General features: G+C 37.5%; 2 protein-coding genes across 3 annotated transcripts; one reads left to right on the forward strand and one right to left on the reverse strand.

Annotated features, from left to right (window-relative positions):
- Positions 1–28: 28 nt before the first annotated feature.
- On the reverse strand, positions 29–16,020 carry rnf41 (ring finger protein 41). Its single transcript, XM_077218518.1, has 7 exons — positions 15,840–16,020; positions 11,902–12,001; positions 10,204–10,319; positions 6,163–6,434; positions 5,150–5,285; positions 4,947–5,050; positions 29–2,339 (listed from the first exon to the last, which is right to left on the reverse strand). The coding sequence occupies exons 3-7, from the start codon at positions 10,291–10,293 to the stop codon at positions 1,985–1,987; spliced, it is 957 nt and encodes a 318-aa protein (XP_077074633.1). The 5' UTR covers positions 10,294–10,319; positions 11,902–12,001; positions 15,840–16,020; the 3' UTR covers positions 29–1,984.
- Positions 15,964–23,721, forward strand: slc39a5 (solute carrier family 39 member 5). Of its 2 annotated transcripts, XM_077218507.1 has the most exons (13): positions 15,964–16,070; positions 16,207–16,359; positions 16,952–17,120; positions 17,806–18,026; positions 18,114–18,264; positions 19,689–19,866; positions 19,965–20,134; positions 21,325–21,444; positions 21,584–21,641; positions 21,733–21,879; positions 22,137–22,217; positions 22,306–22,496; positions 23,064–23,721. In XM_077218507.1, the coding sequence occupies exons 2-13, from the start codon at positions 16,340–16,342 to the stop codon at positions 23,211–23,213; spliced, it is 1,656 nt and encodes a 551-aa protein (XP_077074622.1). In that variant the 5' UTR covers positions 15,964–16,070; positions 16,207–16,339; the 3' UTR covers positions 23,214–23,721. The 2 variants fall into 2 exon arrangements, with proteins under 2 accessions (XP_077074622.1, XP_077074623.1); XM_077218508.1 differs by lacking the exon at positions 16,207–16,359.
- Positions 23,722–23,742: the final 21 nt, after the last annotated feature.

Below are 23,742 nucleotides of genomic sequence, written 5' to 3' on the forward strand. Positions count from 1 at the left end.
CAAGTTAATAATGACAAAGACAGTAGTGTCATATTGCAAAATCAATTATATTTATTCATATTTTTTCAGTAACCCACAGCACAAAAGCAAGAATGAGACAAAAACAAACAAGCAGAAGACTGCCACATCACGGACAATGCTGCAGCGGGAAACATGAGCTCTTTGAACGTTTCATCCCTGACGTCAGATGATAAATCCTGAGAGTCAAGAAAGTCTTGGGTGTCCAATAAGAGATGATGAATCGGCCTCATTAAACTGAGCACAAGAAGTGAACCTTTATTTAATGAATGACACTCTAGCATAAGGTGATCAGATCCATGAAGTGAAATTCACTGGGTCATGTTTAATTTCTCCCGCTTCAGGGTGTGATTGTGAGAAGCCATGTGACACATTATACAGCAATCATGCAGTAAAGTGTCGAATGAAGTGTGATAAGGCAGTTCACATAAATTTCTCTCTAATTCACATAGACCCGGCTGAATATTGCAGTTAAAACATTCTGGGTCCTTAGTTTTCAGCTCTTATTAAACAACATTTGCAAAAAAGCTACTGTAAACAACACACTGAGCATTCAGATCTATGTAACACTGAAGCAGATGACACACAATAGCTTCAAAGATACATTTCAGAATCGCTGAACTTACATTTTCGGTGTCCGCGCAATAACAACAACAACAAAAAGCAAGCACTATGTGCATTCAACACAATAAAACACTTTGGTTGCAAAGACAACTGTCGTACAACACAAATTAAACTGATTAAATCAACTATGTACAATGAAGGTATGTAAAATATGCAAAATAAATTCTTAAACCAAAATTGCACAATATACACAAATATACCACCGTCCCATCTCTTTATTCTTTAAAATTCGTCAAGAGGTGCTGTGGCAAATGATGGATAAAAAAACGGTTCGGATGTACACTACAGATATGGTTAAGTATCTGCAGACATAATGGTTTTACATCAGCTGTAGGTTGGTCATTTTTCAAAATGTTTGTATACTTCATATACATTTCATCCATCATTTATGGTTTCGCTAAATCACCTAGAAGAAACCTTTGAGGTCAACCAGACAGTCTTTGAGAAAAAAAAAAAAATCTGGTTCTGATTATTAATAGTGCCAGTACAAAATAATAAAAAGCATAAAAATAGTGTTTCTAGAAAAAAATATTTGAAAATTTAGAGTTTCTGGTTGCACATAAAAACTCAAAGAGCAGTGTGGAATAAAAGGTATCAAACCGGCTGTTGATTTACATCATACAAATCCTTCTTCACTCTTTCCTCTCAAGAAGGACAAACATCTTCACAAAACGAGATCCATGACATCTTGTTTTTCCAATCGCCACAGGGTGCAAACACCGAGAAAAGAGCTCTTTACCTAGCATACTTTAATCATAACTCTCTTAAAAAAACAAAAAAACATTGAGATCCATTGTAGCTAAAACACACTACTGTAAATAGCAAACTGAGATGAAGACAGCAAAAATGTCTACTACTCTATTAGAACAAGAACAGATAACATATTTGTCTATATTTCTTAATCATCTGTATTTACAAGAATCTTAACTGGTCTTTTACACTTTTGAAAGCTGTGATTGACATGTATTTGCTCTTAAGAGAAATAAATGTTAAAGGGGAAATTAGACATCCATTCAAATCCTTTCGATTTCAATGTTAATGTTAAAACATATGTGTACCATCATCCCTGATAATGTTTCAAGTTGGTATTTGTCATTAGGGTCCACTTTTTGAAAAATGTCCTTTTAAGGCAAAGAGAATAGGAATGCTGGAGGTCATCAAACGAGTGGAGAGCTTTCTCTGCCTTCGTCCTTCCAGAAAATTTGAGGTAAAGACTGCCGAAGAGGTCTTGATATTTTTAGCGGGATGAATTAAGAATCTTTTAGATTGGGGTGGGGGGTGGCAATTCAGTCTTTGTAAACCCCTTCCTGCTTTTCATCGTTTGCACCCACCTATGTACAGACTATAAGATCTCCTCCACACCATGAGCGAAGATCATAACCAAACCTGGCTCCAGAATCATATCTTCACCCATGTGCTGGTTCTCACAGGCCATCACCACCACGGCCTGCTTACCCGGAATCCGCTTGGCCACATAGTTTTCGTAATATCGGCGGTTCATCTGCCGTGTCTCCAGCGTAGCCAAGCCTTGGGGCCAGTTGCGCTCGTGGGCGTTCTCGATGAGGTCATTAACGATCGACAAAGGACATCCACTGTCTATGAGCGACCGTTTGATGACGGCCTGGAGGACGGCGTCGGGTGTGGAGATCATTCCTCCCCAACGGGTCACGCGAGCCGGCTGCAGAGAGTTCACCCATCTGTGGCCAAACGAGTGTAGTTAGTTTGACAGTCATCTGATTGTCAATTATGGTATTAGCATTATAACTTGCTCAACAGTAATTTATTAGTATTCTTGCTCATTATTTACATAGTAAACTGACATTCTATTCACAGCACAATACAAACAACTATGATCATTGCTTTATATTTAAAGGCACAATATGTAAGAGATATGGATGAATATATCCACTAGAAAAAATTTTGTTTTATTTTTACTTGTGTACTAACATTATCCCAAATGTTTCCAATAAGGTTTAAATCCAGAGAAATCACCAGTGTAACGTCCCATGTCATTGAGTTGCCTGTCAATGATGTAATATCTGCCTTTCCCTCGTGTTTTAATTCCGTAGAAACAATAAAGATGCTTTGATATATTATGTGCTATATTAGACAGGTTTGCAACTGTTTGGATACCTTTATCGGCTTAGTACTATTGTTTGAATCCCTTGTTTTCTAGATTTACCATGAGTTAGCATATTTGTACCATGCCTCATAGACAGCACTATTTTGTCAAGTGGCTAACATATCATAATCAGAAAGAGTTTTATTTGCAGTAACAGTAATACAGCATTTTCTCCATAAACGTTAAAATTAATTGCAAGCCATTTAGCATCCACCTTTTATTAATATGATATTCTAATATTGATCTAGCTTCCTGCAGTGGACAGCAAGTGTCTCATACCAGCCACCGAGTGAACGCACAGAGTAACGTTATAACATAACCTTAAAAACAAAAATGTATTTTTAGTATGATTGTTTTTGACCGAGTAAAACAGCGCCGCGTTACCCTACAATTTTAATTCTAAAATGTCCCAGGCTCTCGGCCCACCCTGCTTCATACCACACAGTAACGTTAATAAAACTTTAATACATTAGCTCATCCATGTACTATGATTCGGATACGGCTGTGGAGGTGAAAACGTCAACTCCCATGATTCCACGCTCATTCATGCCATAATCAAGCTACGCCCTTGTTATTGTTTTGAATAAGCAACCTCTAACAGCAAAATTTACATACTGTGCCTTTAGATGTTTAGTTTTTCATATTCTTTTGATAAATATATTTGTGTTTGTATCTAATATTTTTAACCCATTTAATCCCACCGGTCACAATTGTGACCGTATCTTTTTTATTATTTCTGGAAGCTCTAAAAATGTTGTTATTGACTTTGGGCAAGAAATTCAACTTTTAAATGACAAAATAGATTGTCTTGATTAAAATCTATTAATGTCATGTGACTAGTGTGAAAGGTTACATGACCAGATCAGTTACTTCCTGCTTGGACATCTAGAAGATGATGTCTTCCTCAGACTACTACAAAAAGTAGTATGTAAAACATCTTAATTAACAGATAGAACTATCATATTTTGTACATATATTCTTTAAAGGGTGTACTACTGATATATTTTGAAAATTATACTCCTGCATATATATTTTGCTCGTAAGACTTGTAAATTTGTTTATGGTCACAATTGTGACCGGTAGTATAACACAGTGCTTCAATTGAAAACACAGGTATTTGCAATCCTACACTGAACATATGCCACACCTGTGAGGGGGATGGATGATCTTGGCAAAGGAGAAGTGCTCACTAACACATATCTAGACAGATTTGTGAACAATATTTGAGAGAAATAGGCCTTTTGTGTACATAGAAAAGGTCTTCGATCATTGAGTTCAGCTCATGAAAAATGGGGGCAAAAACAAAAGTGTTGCGTTTATAATTTTGTTCAGTGTAGTTATCAGTATCCCAGAAACGTTCAATGTGTTGGACCTTCTAGACGCACGTTCTAGTCAAGGAAATGTGAAAATTATTAGTTTAAAAAAAAAAATAAGCAGCACAACGGTTTTCACCATTGATGATAAAAAATGTGTCTTAAAGGGTAACTAAACACTAAAACAATTTTAAGTTAATGATCTGTAAGAATGGACTTTCATAAATGCTGTTCATTGATTCCAGTAAATTTTTTGAAATTTTGGTTTAAAGTGTTTTAATTCTACAATATATGGTGTAAAATCGTCTGAGTGCTGCCCTCTTCAGGTGGAACGGTGGCTACTGCAGTTGAATTTTCCTATTGGATGTTTGCGGTGGTTCATGACGCAGCGGTTGTTGGTGACGTAGGCAGGTTCCATACAAAGAGATGCATCTCAGGTGCACCTCCGCTGGGCTCTGCCCACTTTTCCAGCATTTTTCAAATATTGCCAGTGGGTGGAGTCAGGCTCTGACCAGGGGTTTAGTTACCCTTTAAATGATTTCTGAAGGATCATGTGACTGGAGTAATGGCTCCTTAAAATTCAGCTTTGCCTCAGAGAAATAAATTTACATTTTGTAATATATTACAATAGAAAACACAAATAATTGTAAAATTTCACAATATTACTATTTTTACTGTATTTCTAATCAAATCAACGCTGCTTGGTGAAAAAAAAGAGAAAAAATAAATAAATAAAAATGCCAACCCCAATTTTTTTAATACAAGTTTAAAATTAGGAAAATTAATTTTCTTGCTCATAAATAGTTTAAACAGTCTACTTTTAATTCATATTGGCATAAACAGAGGCAGAAGAAGAACAAATCACTCACTCCAGGATCTCATTGTACTCTATGCTCTCCTCCAGGTTCTGTAGGTTAGGGTTAGCGCTGCGTATTGCTCGCATGTAAGCTTTCAGGAGCTGGATGTCACGTTTCTGAAAAAAATAAAGCATGGGCAGATTAAAAATACAGAGCATAGAATCCAAGAAGTTATGGGAAGTTTTTAATCCACCGTGACCATTCACAGGTCTGACCTGTTCTGCAAGTTGGTGCTTATGCTCAGCGGCAGTCTTCTCCAGATCTGCAATCTTGGTCTGCTGTTGCTGCACCACACTGCGTAGATGCTTAATACAATTGTGATTTGGCATCTCATCTTTGGGCATTTCTAGCCTAAAGAATTAAACAAAGCAGATTTGAGCAAAATGGAGCAATTGAGGGGCGTTCACACAGGATGCGTTCTTGCAAGACGAAGAGCAGTCACATAACCGTACACATCAGTGTAGCGCATGTTGACACTGAAAACTATTAAAGGAGACCAATTATGCCACTTTTAACAAGATGTAAAATAAATCTCTGACATCCCCAGATGGTGTATATCAAGTTTTAGCTCGTTTTTGTGTTTCCCTTTAAATGCAAATGAGCTGGTGCTCCCGGCTCCCTTTCAAGAGGAGGGCGGAGCTTCAAGATCTCATGCTCCGGCAACAACAAAACAGTTCAATCTCACACACTGAAAATGTCAGAAACTGTCAGCATTGATGTTCAGCCTTAAACAACATTTAGAATGCAACAGGATGTTTCTGAATGGTTAATTGACAAATTTATGTAGTTGATGTGGAGTCAAACTTCTTCAAGTCGTCGATTAGCATTCTGTCATGATAATCTATAAATCACTGTACAGGTGCTTCTGTGGGAACTGTTGTAAAATGCAGAACAGGTATAGTTTAGTTTAATTACAGTTATAACTTGTCATATTGCTTTTATGACATGCTTTTGCATTTGTGTTATGTACTGTATTGCAATAAAGGGGAAAAGATGGATGCGAAAGCTTGAGCAGACTCCCAAATGTATGATTTGTGAAGCAGTCAGGCGCAAAATGATTGGTGCAAACAGAGAGATTTTTTTAAACTCAAGAGATTTTCTGATGGCACCACCATCTGTACAACCGTGCTACTGCTCTCAAATGTTAGTCTGGAGCCCTGCATTCTCCCTCCAAAGATGAATTACTAAGTGAGAACTAGATGGCGAAGATGGTTGTTCAAGTACGTACCCACAACCTTCCTCACACGTGACAGGTCGTTTGGGGTTGTGCTCGCAGTCCTTGAGGTGTGACTGCAGCTGGTCGAGCCGAAGGGTGGCCGTGCAGCCGAAGCCGGCGTTATCACAGGACATCTGCAGCTTGGAAAGCATGTTACGCATGATGCGGGGGACAGGTCGAAGGTGGGCAAGGGTCACAACGGTGCGGTCCACGGGGCAGATCTGCTGCTGTGCAAACCACTGTGTGATGCAGGCATTACAGAAGGCATGCTCACAGTGAGGGGCCTGAGAGAACAGAAAAACTGATCAGGAAGTAACTTGAACTCAATATGCACTGACTTTTCTGGCTAACTGATGTGCATTTTTCAGACCTTTTACTGTCTAGTTGTTTCATGTTAAAATCACTTTTTTCCTTGCATATTAGTAAAAAGCTTATCTATAAATAATACATTATAGTTTTTTTTATTAATAAAAGTGTGTGTGTGTATAATTTTTTTTGGGTGAAAGAAATATATCCTGTAAATTTACTTTAATTCCTTTGCCATTGGCAGGTTTTACAAAGAAAACGTTGGACCCTTGTGTAACACTCACACAATGGTCTCAGAGCAGTGATATCTGATAACCACAAACCCATAATGTCGTAACAGAGGCTCATATCAAGGTAGGGCTGTGCAATTAATCGAGTTTTGATTTCAATTTCAATTTTGGCTCCCAACGATCTCCAAAATAGTACAATCGAGTAAAAACGATTATTTTGTCATGTTATTAGGTGTTCAAGCACGAAGCGCTGAAAACCTATTGTAATTGCAATTTGAAAAAAAAAATTCCCCTAAAACGCATCGTGCAGCCCAAACCGTAACTTGGCCAGATGGTAGGCCTCAATTTGGGGACAACCTATCAGTGTATGACCCCGATTGGCCCATAGGTGGCGCTACAACAACCGAAATGACTAAATTTCTCATAACTCCTCGACAGTTGGTCCTAGCCTCAAGCTTTTTACACCACTGTGATCCTTGGCTCAAGACGGACAAAAGATGTGTATCTCCAATTTCGATTTAGGCAAGACAAATTTTCCACTATGTCGAATTTTGTCCAAAACCTACTTTTGCGAATTAGTCCCTGGTTTTTCGCCAGATCGGAACCAAACCAGTCTAGGCCTATTCTCTGGACTCTCTAGATCAATAATTATCGAAAAAAAGTTGAAATTTTGCATTTGGGTGGCTGTAACAGGGTTATTTAGAAAAGGGGCGGGGCAAAATACAGTCAAAAGCCTATAAATCCTAAACGAAAAGTCAAAACTTCACAAAAATTGATGAGCATATGTGTCATAACATGGTGAAGAAGCATGCAAAGTTTCATGGAGATCGGACCATAGGTGGCGCTATAACTGTCAAAAAGGTCTCATTATTATTAGGTGTTCAAGCACGAAGTGCTGAAAACCTATTGTAATTGCTATTTGAAAGAAAAAAAAAATCCCCTAAAACGCATCGTGTAGCCCAAACCGTAAGGCCCAGAGACTTGAAACTCGGCCAGATGGTAGGCCACACTTTTGGGGAGAACCTATCAGAGTATGACCCCGATTGGCCCAATGGTGGCGCTAGAGCAACTAAAAGTACTAAATTGCTCATAACTCCTCGACCGTTGGCCTCAAGCTTTTTACACCACTGTGATCCTTGGCTACGGACGGACAAAATGTATATCTCCAATTTCGGTTTAGGCAAGAATAAATTTCCGCTTTGTCGAATTTTGTCCAAAACCTACTTTTGCGAACTAGTCCCTGTATTTCGCCCAATCGGAACCAAACCAGTCTAGGCCTATTCTCTGGACTCTCTAGATCAATAATTATCGAAAAAAAGTTGAAATTTTGCATTTGGGTGGCTGTAACAGGGTCATTTAGAAAAGGGGCGGGGCAAAATAGTCAAAAGCCTATAAATCATAAATAAAAACTCTAAACTCTAAATAAAAAAAATAAGAACTTCACAAAAATTGATGAGCATATGTGTCATAACATGGTGAAGAAGCATGCAAAGTTTCATGGAGATTGGACCCGCTATGGTCGGAAAGGTCTTGCTATGACTGTTAAAAAGCTTCAAAACCATATATTTCCTATGGTACATTGCCTGTATTAGCTGTAAATGGTCTTTTCCATCTACAATCATATAATGTTCATATCATAATTTTTAAAACCATCATAAACCATTATAGAATGTGGCATATCATGGTAAACCATCCTATAACATGCTAAATCAAGGTAAACTAAGATAAATCATGGTAAACTATGGTGAATCATGCTAGAATCATATTGAATCACATTAGAATGTGTTCAACTGTGGTAAACCATGCTAGAACAGGGTAAATCATGGTGAATCATACTAGAACTTGGTATATCATGGTAAACTATGGTAAATAATGCTAGATTCATGGTAAATCATGCTAGATTCATGGTAAATCATACTGGAATGTGTTCAATTATGGTAAACCATGCTATAACAGGGTAAATCATGGTAAATCATGCTAAAACATGGTCGATTCCATCTATGATGTCAGTGGTTAAATGCTTGCTACATGAAACCTAATGTTTTTTGATGCTTTTGAGCTTAACTGCCTTAACTGCTTGAACACCGATAAATGCTGCTTGCAGCTTTAATTTTGTCTTGTGTTCTGAATGACTCGCGCACGCGCTCATCCGCCCCTCCTAAAGCCATAAACACTCTCAGCCTATACAGATATAAACTGCAAGCACAATAAACTTCACAATAACAATTGGCTAATTTAATATAGACTGGAGTGAGACCATAGACTTCCCTTGAGCTGTCGCGATCTCTTTCTACTCAGACACTGTAGCGCCTCAGTTCAAGTGAACAGCAGCGAGCGCATGTGACCTGATCATCTGTTCCGCTTTACAGCACGAAACAAATCGAGAATGAACACAGGGAGCGACTTTAAAACGTGTCTGCTTGTCCGGGAAAAGGAGATTTTTAAGTTTCAAGTGAAAGAGAGTTTTACTTGCCCGACCGATCGAAACGCGAGATGGTTTTGATCTTGTACAGTCAGTGTATACAAAGATTGGTAATGGATAGTTTCTGGAAGCTGCGCTGCCTTTGTGAGAGAGACATTAGTGGACAAAACAAATGAGCCTAACAGCTCACTCAAAAACTCACAGAAGAAACACACTGAGGTAGAAATGTTGAGTTTTTATTTATTTATAATAGGCTATATGATAGTTAAGTAGCATAACACGACTAAGGGCTGTTCTATAATATCACGATTGCAAATGTTACACAGAATTTATAGTTTTATAAACAAGTAGCCTAGTTTATATGCAGTAACTTACATTTTAGACGCAATATTGACTGGTTTTGTTCTATTTCACCAACGAAAATAGTTACAAAAGAAAAGCATCACTAAGCGCTGTGTTTTGTTACTGTATGATTCATTTGAACGAATCGTTTTAATGACCGACTCAATGATTCATTTATTAAGACGGTCACTTGTCGCCACCTATTGATTTATTGTTTAAAGGCAAAGGCATTATTGATTTTATTTTATTATTTGTTTAAACATTAATCTCATAATATTTTTTCAGTTGTAATTTTGCAGTGTAAATTAATTTAATAGATAACAGCCCTTTTTATTAAAACTGAATTTGATCAAATGTAAGAATTTGACATAAAACATATTTAGTAAGGTTTAATAAATTGTCCTTTATAAGGTTTAATAAATTGTCCTTTATAAAGGCAAATAACACCCTGCTGACCCCCTACAACAAATTCCTTTGTAAACATGTCACCTTTTTCACCACTTGTGAGTTTGCAGGTCTGTTTAATATTTCAAAAACAACAATAAATGTTAAAATTTAGATTTTTTTAAGAATTGTTGAAAGGTGTCTTTTAATAAATGCAACATGTTCCCAAAGTCATGTTAAATAATCGTGTTACATAATCGTGAATTCAATACTGACCAAAATAATCGTGATTATGATTTTTTCCATAATTGAGCAGCCCTATATCAAGGTGTTTTGGAATGTTGCGGTTGAACAAAAATAAATATCGACCTGCACAGGCTCCTCTAGCACCCCGCTGCAGATGGGACACAACAGATCCTCGTCCACCTCTCCTTGGAACCTGGTGATGTCGTACCCCATGGCACATTACCGGAACCCTTTGATATCTGAAATAAAACCAGCAGGAAGAGCGTGTAGTGAGAGCTTGGCCAGTACACTTGCCAATTGCCTCTGAGACAGAAAAGCATGAGGAGCCCTGGATGTACAACAAGATGAAACTGAAAACTTGTAGCCTTTGTTGGCCATTTTTTAGTGAAAACCGAACATAAAAAGGCCTAAAAATGATTTAAACCAATGTAGTAAACTGAAGCTTTTAATCAGGATTACAGCGAATGACTTAGATCAAAACAATAACAAAAGATGTGTTCTCTTAGGGATACTAGTATTGCAGACTTTAAATTTGGCTGAAAAAAAAGGCACTCCTTTCGCTTCTGGAACGGCCTTTAGGCCAGAAGCACAACAATAGTTTAAAATGTAGGTTTCGGAACAATTATCACAAAACTCCTTAGAAGCACTAAAAGTAAACTGATAGAGGTTTAATGATCATGGCATTTTGAGCTGAACATGGAGGCACTCAATGTCCTGCTACAATACAGAAGTAACATGATCGTATTTCCTGTTCAAAGGTGACCTTTTTCTTATTTTTCCACTAGGACTACACAGCACTCTCAAGTGAAAAATGCAATGGCTGTGTGTTTGTGTGCATGCTGGTATGAGATTACTAATGTGCTGTCAAGGAATATGGGTCCACTGTGAAGTGTGGCTGCGAACTCCGTAAAGCAACAACATAATGGAAAAACATTTTGAGTGGCCTAGAGATTGCATTAAGATTAATATTGTGTGGATGGAAATTTCACCTCCTTTCTGACTTCATTTTGGGAAACAACAAAATGGAAAGCAATCATTAATCAGTTAGATGTAACAGTGTCCTAAACAGGTGTGACATGCTAAAAAAAAAAGACCACAAAAAAAAAAGCCATCACTTACATGTAAATTCAGTTTTAGTCCTAACCAGCTGCAACAAGCATCAGGACATTTTGTCAATTGGTTGGTTTCTATTTTTTCCACAACGAAATCTTATGGCACCAAATCACTTCATGTAGCTGTGTATTTAACATTAAATAGCCCTGATTGCCATATGGTACTTTTCACTTAGTAGCAAGTAAAACCTATAACAGAAGTAGATATTCACAAGCAGAGTATCTGTTTTTGAAATAATACTCAAGAACAAACTGAAATTCTATTTAAAATTTTTTTTTTTTTCTGCAAATAATTTATATTTATGGAGACTGCAGTGCAATATTTTGAATATATTTGTTTCTCCGGTGCCTATTTACTATTGGTATCAACCATTTTGGATAAACTCACTCCTAGACTACAAATAAAACAAAACAAACTGTTGGCCATTTTACATGTTAGTAAGTAGTACAATTTTTGATCAAGTGAGCGGTTATTAGCCAAAATAAACTCCAAAGAAAGTTATTAAAATCCATCTTCATTATCCATAATCATTACTTCATCATTATCTGTCCTAGAACTCACAGAAAGCAGACTTTGTTTCACCACTGAGAACAAAAGATATGAACTATACTAAAAAGCATTAACTTCTATTAAATATTCATGATCTGAGCAATTAGAAAGTGCACAGTACTTAATGGAATTATATTCAAAAGAAAAGGCCATTCATACCTCACTAAAGCACAGCCCTCATGATCCCTGTACAATGAGCGGTCCTCATGTGTCAGGTGGGCAAGGTGACTTTCCTTACGATGCAAGACCGATCATCCCCCTTAAGAAAAAGAAAGTGAAAACAATACATATTACGATGCAATCAATACACTGCTATTTATTAAGACTCAAAAAGCCGGTTTGAAACACTTCCTGGAAGCTTCAGACAAGTTTGGCATATTTACCATCATCAATTAGTCCGTACCCTATTTCAAGAGGTTTTGTATCCAATAGACGTCGTCATTTAAGCTTATCAAGATGCTTTTTCCTTCCACTTTGTCTCTTGAGTGAAAATCTAAAACCATTAAAGCCTTGATGCATCGCAATCGAATTACGAGTCAGCTCATTTAAAAGGGCTGATGACGTAATGGTACAACAAGACATGTGCACACCCTATCACAGGGTTGGATGTGTGATGAAATGTGTTCACTTTGCAATATGTATCTGGGTGGCCATAAGTGGACAGTGCTTTAATAGTGATTAAGAAACAATGACTCAAATGTGGTTCATACAATCAGAATTTAGCCTGGCATGCGAAAAAAATCCTATAGTCTTACATTGAGCCATATATAGGGACCAAATCATCATAGAGGCTTATGGCTGGAATGGCAGGAAGCAACCACCCAGAACACCCTGGCAACAACACAGCAACACCCTGGTAACCATCCATTACACCCTTAAATTATAGCGGTGAGTTTTCACTCAATGAAATCACAAAATCTTTTGTTTTTAGACATCCATTACTTTTCCACAGCCTACTAAAACAAAGCAGATGTGGTCTACAAGGATTAAACATTTATGAAGTAACAGCGCTAAAAACACTTTTAGCAGCACTAATTTTACTTTAAATCTGATAAGACAAACCAGAAGAAGGAAAATACTGGGGTTACTACAAAGATCAATTTTTCTCTTTGATAAAACCAAATCAAAGCAAAGAAGGGTAGTCACAGCATCTCTCAATTCATAACAGTTCAGGGAGGGGTGGTGTTTTGTCCCAGTAGGCTGCTGGTGACCTAATTTTAGCTCGTCTAAGCAGATGGAGGGGGAGAGCGTGGGTGGTTCAGAACGTTCTCCCCTAAACCCCCATTTCAGTGATGGCATCCCTCGCTTTCATTCAATAAAGATCTAGTTGATCATGCACGGATGCATGATTACCAAATGTGCATTTGGAAGCACAGAGCTGCTCTGGCACACGTTTATGAGTGCCGAAAACATTTTGTTCCATTAAATAAGTGTAAACTGCCTCATATTTTGGACCACTTAGCAGACGACAGGTCTGACAAACCACTACTTTTAAGTGGGAGACCTTTGGATGCCATCAAGAGGGTCCTACACTGCCATCACTAAAGGACCATTCAATTCAATTCACATTTATTTGTAGCGCACTTTTCACAAAACAAGCATTATTACATATTATATATAGTTACATACACACACATACAGGTCCTTCTCAAAAATTAGCATATTGTGATAGTTCATTATTTTCCATAATGTAATGATAAAAATTTCATATATTTCAGATTCATTTCACACCAACTGAAATATTTCAGGTCTTTCAATGTTTTAATACTGATGATTTTGGCATACAGCTCATGAAAACCCAAAATTCCTATCTCAAAAAATTAGCATATTTCATCCGACCAATAAAAGTGTTTTTAACACAAAAAAGTCAACCTTCAAATAATTATGTTCAGTTATGCACTCAATACTTGGTCGGGAATCCTTTTGCAGAAATGACTGCTTCAATGCGGCGTGGCATGGAGGCAATCAGCCTGTGGCACTGCTGAGGTGATGGAGGCCCAGGATGCTTCGATAGCGGCCTTAAGCTCATCCAGAGTGTTGGGTCTTGCGTCTCTCAACTTTCTCTTCACAATATCCCACAGATTCTCTATGGGGTTCAGGTAAGGAGAGTTGGCAGGCCAATTGAGCACAGTAATACCATGGTCAGTAAACCATTTACCAGTGGTTTTGGCACTGTGAGCAGGTGCCAGGTCGTGCTGAAAAATGAAATCTTCATCTCCATAAAGCTTTTCAGCAGATGGAAGCATGAAGTGGTCCAAAATCTCCTGATAGCTAGCTGCATTGACCCTGCCCTTGATAAAACACAGTGGACCAACACCAGCAGCTGACATGCGCCCCAGACCATCACTGACTGTGGGTACTTGACACTGGACTTCAGGCATTTTGGCATTTCCTTCTCCCCAGTCTTCCTCCAGACTCTGGCACCTTGATTTCCGAATGACATGCAAAATTTGCTTTCATCCGAAAAAAGTACTTTGGACCACTGAGCAACAGTCCAGTGCTGTTTCTCTGTAGCCCAGGTCAGGCGCTTCTGCCGCTGTTTCTGGTTCAAAAGTGGCTTGACCTGGGGAATGCGGCACCTGTAGCCCATTTCCTGCACACGCCTGTGCACGGTGGCTCTGGATGTTTCTACTCCAGACTCAGTCCACTGCTTCCGCAGGTCCCCCAAGGTCTGGAATCGGTCCTTCTGCACAATCTTCCTCAGGGTCCGGTCACCTCTTCTCGTTGTGCAGCGTTTTTTGCCACACTCTTTCCTTCCCACAGACTTCCCACTGAGGTGCCTTGATACAGCACTCTGGGAACAGCCTATTTGTTCAGAAATTTCTTATTTAGTCTTACCCTCTTGCTTGAGGGTGTCAATGATGGCCTTCTGGACAGCAGTCAGGTCGGCAGTCTTACCCATGATTGCGGTTTTGAGTAATGAAACAGGCTGGGAGTTTTTAAAAGCCTCAGGAATCTTTTGCAGGTGTTTAGAGTTAATTAGTTGATTCAGATGATTAGGTTAATAGCTCGTTTAGAGACCCTTTTCATGATATGCTAATTTTTTGAGATAGGAATTTGGGGTTTTCATGAGCTGTATGCCAAAATCATCAGTATTAAAACAATAAAAGACCTGAAATATTTCAGTTGGTGTGCTATGAATCTAAAATATATGAAAGTTTCATTTTTATCATTACATTATGGAAAATAATGAACTATCACAATATGCTAATTTTTTGAGAAGGACCTGTACATACATAGAGAAAGAGAGAGAGAGAAAGAGCGAGAGAGTCCTGCAAAGACACTTAAGAAGAAAAAATACGGGTAACGTTACTCCGTGAGGGGTTAATGTTAAATGGACAGATGTAGCCATTTAAACGATATGCATTTAGATCATACATAATTGCATCTGAATAGAACAGACAGTCTTGAACATTAATATATCATGCTGGATTCAGGCAGACTAACTATGCTAGATTCAGACAGACAGGCTACACTCCTGCTGACATGCATCCAGTAATGAACCAGACATGACAGCACACCTATAAACAAAAGTATAGGTATTAAACCTCCTGGCGATAAAAAAGGCTTTATGTCTGCCAACCTGAAACACACGTTTGCTGATGTGTTTGAGCGACTAAATGAGGCGCTTAGCATTAGCCGGCTCGCTAAGGCTGATGTACAAAAACAACCATCATAATCCTCACAACCATAAGACGTATTTGCCGTGTTCACGTTTTTTGTTTTGTTTTGGTACAGCAAGGAACGAATGGCTCAAAAGGTGTTTTATTCACTGTAAAGTTACATTTAAAGCATCCGCTCATGCTAAGGATCTAGCGTGGCTAACTAGCATGAAATCCAACTAACGTTAGCTGACGCATGCCTAAAGAGCAGCTTTGGTATAAAAACATTACACCACATGTTTTTAAATGTCACATTACAATTTCTAGCCGTCTGTAAAACCCATGTAAATGTCATTTAAACAACGTCTGATCAAATAACGTCTTGTTGTGTTCAAGTTTCGTGACTGCATTTGCCTTTAGTTTGTGCTACTATACGCTAATTTTACAAGTCGACATGAATTAAGCGTTAAAAATCTCTCAGCAGGACTGTAATACCTGTTCCCGTAGATCAGGGTATTTCTCCAATGCTTTCAATGTGATTTCTGGATGTAGAGACTGATATTTGTAATGTTCTGAGAGATGGCTGATTTCTCTTCCTGAGCCGAGCGGATGAAGTCTGAATCTGCTGCTGCGCCTACAGGACAGAGTGAGTGTGTGTGTGGAGGAGCAATTATACCTACCAGATGTACCCTTACTGCATGCTTGCTAATCTAAAAGCATTATAAGGTATGAAAATGCAGATGACATTAAAGTTATTTGAACAGGTCAAAGTACTTCAAGTGAGAATGTGTTGAATTTACATCACAGAAAGTCATGAGGTAAACCAAGTTGATCAATGCCTTCACGTGATCTCCTCCGACAGATTCAAAGCTGGCCGCTGGTGAAACATTAACCTCAGATTCATAAAAACAGTGCGGCATGCCTCATGCTTGAACACTGGGATACTGAGAGGATACAGGAGATCATGTAACGCGCTTAAGAGACTGCAGAAAATCATGGGTGGACAGATAGTCTGGTAAAGAGTTGATCCGTTAAAGCATAAATTCTAAATTTACATTATATATTATACTTACATAACTTAAAAGACTGCATGGTAAATTAATTGCAATGTGCTTCCTGCAAAGCTTTTGATTTAAGAATCTTCTAAAGTATTTATTCTTTTAGTAACAAAAATGTCTTCAGCAAAAATTATACACAAATAGGCTTACACAGACAAATTGCTCAAATGTTGCTTTCTCATATCTCTGAGTGTTTCTTACATTTCTCCTAAATTTCTAAAACAAAAATGAGATTTTTTTTGCATAATTGCTATAAATACCTGACTTTTAATTGCAGACTTTGGTGTCTTAGGAAATTTGAGCATGGTTTCAGACATTGTTGAGATCTATTTAGAGCTGCTGTATAGCCAAAATAATCTTTGATGCATTCATTTACTATTATCACTGTAAAGCTGCTTTGAAACAATCTGTATTGTGAAAAGCGCTATATAAATGAATTTTACTTGACTCTTTTAATTCATTCAGCAATGCCTATTGAATTATGAACTTATATTGATTTATGAGGCCCACATGATAAAATGATTAATATTTATTTGCATTTTCCCCAAGGACGACTCTGAGCTTGAAGCTTCTGCTCTACCACTGTATGATTTCTGTGATGATCCCACCATTCCTCATACTAGCAACACATGCCCAGGTCGACAAGGTCAAAAAGTTGAATGAGAGCACACAAGTCAAATCTACACAGGAACAATTAGAAGAAGCTTTTGAAGAGCAGGTATGTTTAGAGGATTTTTATTTAAAAAAAATAAAGTTTAACTATAGCAGATGCTTATCTTTGAGAATCCACAGTGGCTTTTGTGATTTACATTACGTTTCACGTTCCCATTACGATACCTCATTCCTTGTGGGATTTTTTAAAACATAAAGAAATCAGGTGATATTAACACTGAGTGCAAAAATCTTATCAACAATGACTCTGATGCAATCACTCAAATTTAATTAGGTTACAGTTGCAGTCTCAGCACCTGTGTTGAAATTCATGGATTGGCGTTACAGTTGTCGGGCGTACACCAAAGGATTTTCACAGTCCCAGACTAAAGAGCGGCAGTCATAAGGAATCTTACTGGAGTCTCGGCGCGCTCCCGTCGTCTAGATCGTTAAATGTGAGGTGATAATCTGCAGTTGGCGATCCGATTTAGCCAGTCTTTCTCTAGTCTTTCATATCAAACATGTTTGATATTATCGCAAGTCTTCAGTCTGAGACTAAAAACTGTGAACCCAAGTCTTTAGATGTGAGCTGAGAATCTTAAAGTCTTTTCTAAATCTTTTCAAAGTCTTTAGGTGTACAGAGAGCATTAGTTTATGACCCCAATGCACTATCATAAAAATATTAAAATGTGTGGACCTTGAAAATGATGGCTGTTGACAAAATAGTAATTCAGATTTAATATTCTCTCAAGGGCTACTACTTGCAACGCCTGTTCCTTCAGTATGGGGCCAATGGGACTTTAACCTATGAGGGTCTGCAGAAGTTGCTAGGCAGTTTAGGTCTGGGAGAAGTCAGTGTCCTGGAGATCCAACATGGTGGAGTGAAGCATTCTTCTCAAACCCTGTCCCAGTCTCACTCACATGATGACCATCATCATCCAAAGACCACAAATTCACCTCCACTCAAAGGAAGGTAAGATGGCTAAAGCTTTATTGCATTGTCTTCTCTACACTCACAAATTCTGGTTGGTGCCAAAGACTAATCCATTAGAACTTAAAGTCCTAGACCTCACAATAAATCAGTGCTCAGTGGATCTCCTGCAGAATGGGGTCACTCTGACTATTTTCCAAACCCTGGCCTAAGATACAAAGTGGAAGAAAGTGTGTCACCACTGTCAGACCATCCTACAGAGAAACACCTTCATGGGAATGTGAGTATTTTCTCCTGAACTTCCTGTTAGGGTGTTACAAATGGACAAAGTCTACAAATGAATCCTCTTCACTATCACCTGACCAAAGGTCTGTTGATATCTTGAGGTATGCAGACAGTAAAATTCAATCCATTTGCCTGTCCCGGTCTGTGTGAGGTACACAGACTGTTTTGGAGAGAGATAATAATCATGTACCCTGCTGAAAAGATTTGTTTTAACTGGTTAGTGCTGGTTTAATGCTGATCTAGCTGGTGGGCCAGAAAAGCCATACTGTATATCAGTAAAATTCAACTGGCAAAGTTAGTTGACCATCATGGTCATTTGGCGTTTGATGCTGGTTGATCAAATCATTCTGCTTAAACTTGAAGCCTTCTAAAGAAGCTTTCTTGAACCACCAGCATGCCAGCATAAAATATTGTTAAAACACCTGGCATATCTGCATATGTAAATACACACAAATATATATATATATATGTGTATATATGGAAGCCCATTTCTGCCACATTAAAAAAAATTGTGCTTTGGTAAATCATAATTATGACATTAATTGTCAAAATTATGAGATACCAAGTCATAATTACAAGATAAAAAAGTACAAATTATGACATATTAGGTCATAATTGTTAGTAAAAGTCAAAATTATGACAAAAAATAATTTGAATTTTGAATTTGAGTTAAAATCTAATAATAAAAAGTTTAAATTATGACATAAAAAAACATAATTATAAAATAAAAAACGTATAAAATGTTGACATTATGAGTTAACATTGTAATAATTATGACACAAAAAATGACAAAACTATTTTAAAATTATGATACAATTTTTTGCAATTATGAGCTAAAATGTCATAAAAAGTTGAAAATACTAAATTATGAGAATTGAAATAAAATTTTTGACTTTTTATCTCATAATTCTGACTTTATCATCTCATAACTTAGTATGTCATAACAGACAGGACTTTTTATCTCATAATTTCAACTTTTTTGTCATAATTATCATTTACCAAAGCATATTTATTTTCTTAAGTGGTAGAAATGGGTTTCCATTACGAGATAGGTAGTCATTATCTGATCTTTCAAAAATGAATTTCAGTTTGGGCTATTTTGCCTGTATACTATCTTATTTGTCCTATAAGCAAAAGAATAGTTCTTTACAATCGACCTCATACTGACATGACGACCACTGCAACAATATTACAGTAATATTGTTCTGACTTCAGTTCTGACTTCAGTGTATAAAACAAGAGAAAGTGGGAGAAATGGAAGTAATGTAAGTTTTACTCTGAAGAGCACTGTAATATGCACCATTGCAATGGACAACAGCGGATAAGGAGAATTGACCAATCAGAATAGAGTATTCCAGAGAGCCATGTAATAATGTTGAATCTGAATCTTATCTCTCATTTCTTATTACCTTATCGCAGTGTCTAAACGTTACCCAGCTCTTGTGGAACTTTGGGCTGGGCCAAGCGTCCCATATCACTCCTGCCCACTTCACCTTCCTGTGCCCTGCCCTCCTGTACCAGATTGACACCGGAGTGTGTCTGCGACACACAGAGGAGCATTCACAGGGAAGCAAAACCAGTGAGGGTTTCCTCAGAGGTGTGTATGTGTGTAAACTCTTTCCCTTAAGTGTGATATCAGAATAAATTTGTGTTTATTTTCATGATAGTGATGATTAAACAATAATTTTATCTCAGCTCTAGGTTGGGCCTCCTTGGCACTCTTTGTCATCAGTTTGCCCTCTCTGGTTGCCCTGGGACTGGCACCCCTGCTTCAACCTTCTATCCTTCAAATATTCCTCTGCCCGATGGCTGGGATGGCAGTGGGCACGCTCTGTGGAGATGCCCTCCTGCACCTCCTGCCCCATGTCAGTAACACAATGCAGATGAAAAGTCAAATAATTATTCTGTGATTCTTCAAATATCCCAGCTAACAAAAATATGTTATAAGAGCGTTTTGCTAATGTTCCCATTAAGTTATAAAAACATTATTTTAAATGTTCTCTGAATGTTTAAACCCCCCAGGCATGGTTTCACACACACGGCTTATATTATGCCAGTATTAGGCCTTAGTTCCAGCTCTATCTTCTTTAGTTTGAATACCTTATATCAAATGCTTTTGCTGTTGTATTTTGATGTGGTCTAGTAAGTCATTGGTCTAATGTTGGAATATTTTGAGTGTGGTGGCAGATCAGCATGTATAAGGTTTGGGTTAAATTGTTCCCCAAGAGGACTCTGTATGGACATTCCATCGATACAATAGCTCAGGCACTTATAATTGTTGTTTGCCAGCTCCTGTAAAATGTTTGTTTCTTATCCTTAGGATAAGTAGCATTTATAAACGTGCCTTAGAAAAAAAAACATTACTGGTGTGCATATTGAGACAAAACAATGGCACTGACATATTTTATGATATCAATGCAAGTTGCTTTCAGTTAAAATATTTAAAGCATGCATTTTAGTCTGGGACTAGGCTTATTTCACCCAATTCTGTCACCCTCAATTTTTTCCAAACCGGTATGAATTTTCTTCCTCTGCTGAACACAAAAGAAGATATGTTGAAGAATGTCCGTAACCAGACAGTTGATGGCCAATAACTTCCATAGTAGGGAAAAAAAGTAATTCATTCTTCCATTCTTCGAAATATCTTCCTTTGTGTTACTTTTGACTGAACAATCTAAAACAAGTAGTAACATTTAAAAAATGTTAGATGAACTAAAACATTTCAGAACATTTGAGATGTGTAAATAATGTTTTTGTGCTAATGTTTTGAGAACATTATTAAAGACCAGATAACTTTGAATGAACACTCTGTTAACGTTACTGGAAGACATTTGTTCACAACTTTGAAAGAACCTTGCAAGAACGTTAGCTGAACGTTCTGGGAATGTTCCCTGTTAGCTGGGATGCAATAAAATGATCTATTAAATTATATCTAAATTATAAATAGTTTGAATATGTATGTATGTATAAATATATATATAAACAATAATATTAACAAACTAATGAAATAAAGTTTTATTCAAATGCTATAGAAGTTGGGTGTTTGTGATTTCAGGCCATCTTCAGTCAACACACTGAACATCAGGATGCTGTTTTCAAGGGTCTGAGTGTGCTCGGAGGACTTTACCTTCTATTTGTCTTTGAGAGTCTTCTTGGAATGAAGCAACATTTCAAGGTGAGCTTCATCCAGTGGGAAACATATTTTTTGGACTTTCATTATGACCTGCTGACTTAAATAAAGACACAAGTTTTGAGGGAAGAGATGTGGAGTGCTTTGTCATTTATCATAAATTTTTTCCCCCTCCTTTTAACAGATTTTAAAGAAAAGGAGGCACAATGCAGAGTCTGGACGGGAGCTTGACGCCCTGCAAGGTATTTTAATTTCACATGTGAGGAAGAGCAAACCAGAAAGGAAAAAATAATTAAATTACGAAACTTATAATGCATCTGTACTCTGTTATAGGTACCTCATTAGCCAATCACAATGAGAGCTCAAGACATGGGCATTCTCATGGGCAGTCTGGACCAGCGAAAACAGGCATCAGAAGCATGGCATGGATGGTGGTGATGGGAGATGGAATACATAACCTTACAGATGGACTAGCCATTGGTAGATAAAACGATAAAAAGACTCATTAAAGGTGTACTAACTACTAAATAATAATATTAAAATTAATGTTTAATTAGTTAAACTCTCATTACATGAAGATATTTGCATCTATGTATATATTACCGTGTATTGGTGCACAATGTAAAATGTTTGTTGTAACAGTAAAGGCTGAGAAACACTGACCTTAAATTTAGGTATAAAATAATTTTTGAATGCATTTATTACATTTAATCTTAATTTTTCTTTTTGTCCTCTAGGTGTTGCATTTTCTCAGAGTTTGACCGGTGGACTCAGCACTACGATCGCTGTGTTCTGCCATGAGCTTCCGCATGAACTGGGTACATGATTGAGTCGTTTGTAGTAGCCTATAAATGGTCATTATAAATCATCAGTATTGCATATATATTTGTTTGCTCTTGTCTGCAGGTGATTTGGCGGTTCTGTTGGCTGCAGGCTGGCCTGTACGCAGACTGGCTGTGTTCAGCGGGATCTCGGCTCTGCTGGGCTTTCTTGGTGTTTTTACAGGGACGGCGCTGGGAAACCAGTGGGCGACACACTCACCTTGGATTCTCACCGTCACTGCTGGGGTCTTCCTTTATGTTGCTCTTGCTGATATGGTAAACATAAAATGTTCATTTAAGACTTCTTAATTTTATTGTATTTGAAAAGCTGATATAATTAAGAATGCCTATGTCATGAAGTCGCTGCTGTTAACTTCAATTTTCACTCACAAATTGCTAGTGATTTTACAATTAAGGATAAAAAATTGCAAGTTACATACTGAATTAAACATGAACTTTGAAGTTAGGTTCCATTAGTTAATGCATTGACTAATGTCAAGTAACAATAAGCAAAACATTTATTTACATTTATTCTTTGTTAATGTTAACTAATAAAAGTACAACTGTTCATTGTTAGTTGGTGCTAGCTCAGATCCATTAAATAATATTAATATATAGGCAGGCTAACAGATCCAACTTTTGATTATAAGAGGCTTAATGTAATTGTAAATGTTTTAATTAACATCGAAGATTAATAAATGCTTTAGAAATATTTTTCATTGTTATTTCATTTCGTGACACTTGAGAGCCCTGCCATCGTAGTTTATGTTAAAGACTCCACTGCATCTCCATAACAGTCATGAATATTTATATAACTTTAACGTTGCGACGCTTTCTCCCTAGATGCCGGAAATGCTCCATGGAGATGCTGGATCTCTGAGCCCTCTGAAGCGCTTCCTCCTGCAGAGTCTGGGCCTGCTGATAGGGGGCGCCATCATGCTTTGCATCGCCCTTTTTGAGGATCATATTGCCATTAGTCTGGGAGAAGACTAAGGATATAAACTAAAGAATATTCATATGCAACGTCATCCTCAGGATATCACACCAGTGTGAGAATTTCCATCCAAACCAGCAGTATTGTGTACATGCCTCATCCCATCATGAACTACTGTGTAGATGTGGATATTCTGAAGAAAGTGCCCTGGATAACAGACAGCTATAAAAATCGGGAGGATCTCAGTGGGAGGATCTCATACATAGGCATCATCGGTCAACATATTTTAAACTGAAGCTCACTAAAAAATAAAATTTGTACCGAATTTTATGTGGGAAATACGTCTTACTGAAGGATGTGATTAAAGAGATTCTGGCCAGTTGATGTAACTGCCCAATGAGGCAAATAGTTATCAATACGTCTTACTTTCATTTATCATATAAATATTTCTATGCCTATGCAACCTTAAACAGGTTTTTTAAAAATGTATTGAACATGGTGGTTGTTAAAATGATAATCTACAATCTTTACAAACTTACAATAAGCATAATGTCATTTTTTCCAGCAAAAGGGTATTTAAGAATTTAT

This window comes from Siphateles boraxobius, unplaced genomic scaffold (assembly GCF_051911475.1).
Source record: "Siphateles boraxobius isolate OS27281-9 unplaced genomic scaffold, OSU_SipBor_1 77, whole genome shotgun sequence".
Taxonomy (NCBI): domain Eukaryota; kingdom Metazoa; phylum Chordata; class Actinopteri; order Cypriniformes; family Leuciscidae; genus Siphateles; species Siphateles boraxobius.

Bases quoted from the DNA above. Each gene is read 5' to 3' on its own strand.
- rnf41 (XM_077218518.1), bottom strand. From the start codon at position 10,293: ATGGGGTACGACATCACCAGGTTCCAAGGAGAGGTGGACGAGGATCTG. The intron at 6,435-10,203 runs GTCGATATTTAT...CTGTTCTCTCAG, and splicing joins TGCTAGAGGAGCCTGTGCAG to GCCCCTCACTGTGAGCATGC. The intron at 5,051-5,149 runs GTCAGACCTGTG...TATTTTTTTCAG, and splicing joins AGCACCAACTTGCAGAACAG to AAACGTGACATCCAGCTCCT.
- slc39a5 (XM_077218507.1), top strand. From the start codon at position 16,340: ATGGGTGGACAGATAGTCTG. The intron at 18,265-19,688 runs GTGAGTATTTTC...ACCTTATCGCAG, and splicing joins AGAAACACCTTCATGGGAAT to TGTCTAAACGTTACCCAGCT. The intron at 22,218-22,305 runs GTACATGATTGA...TCTTGTCTGCAG, and splicing joins TGAGCTTCCGCATGAACTGG to GTGATTTGGCGGTTCTGTTG.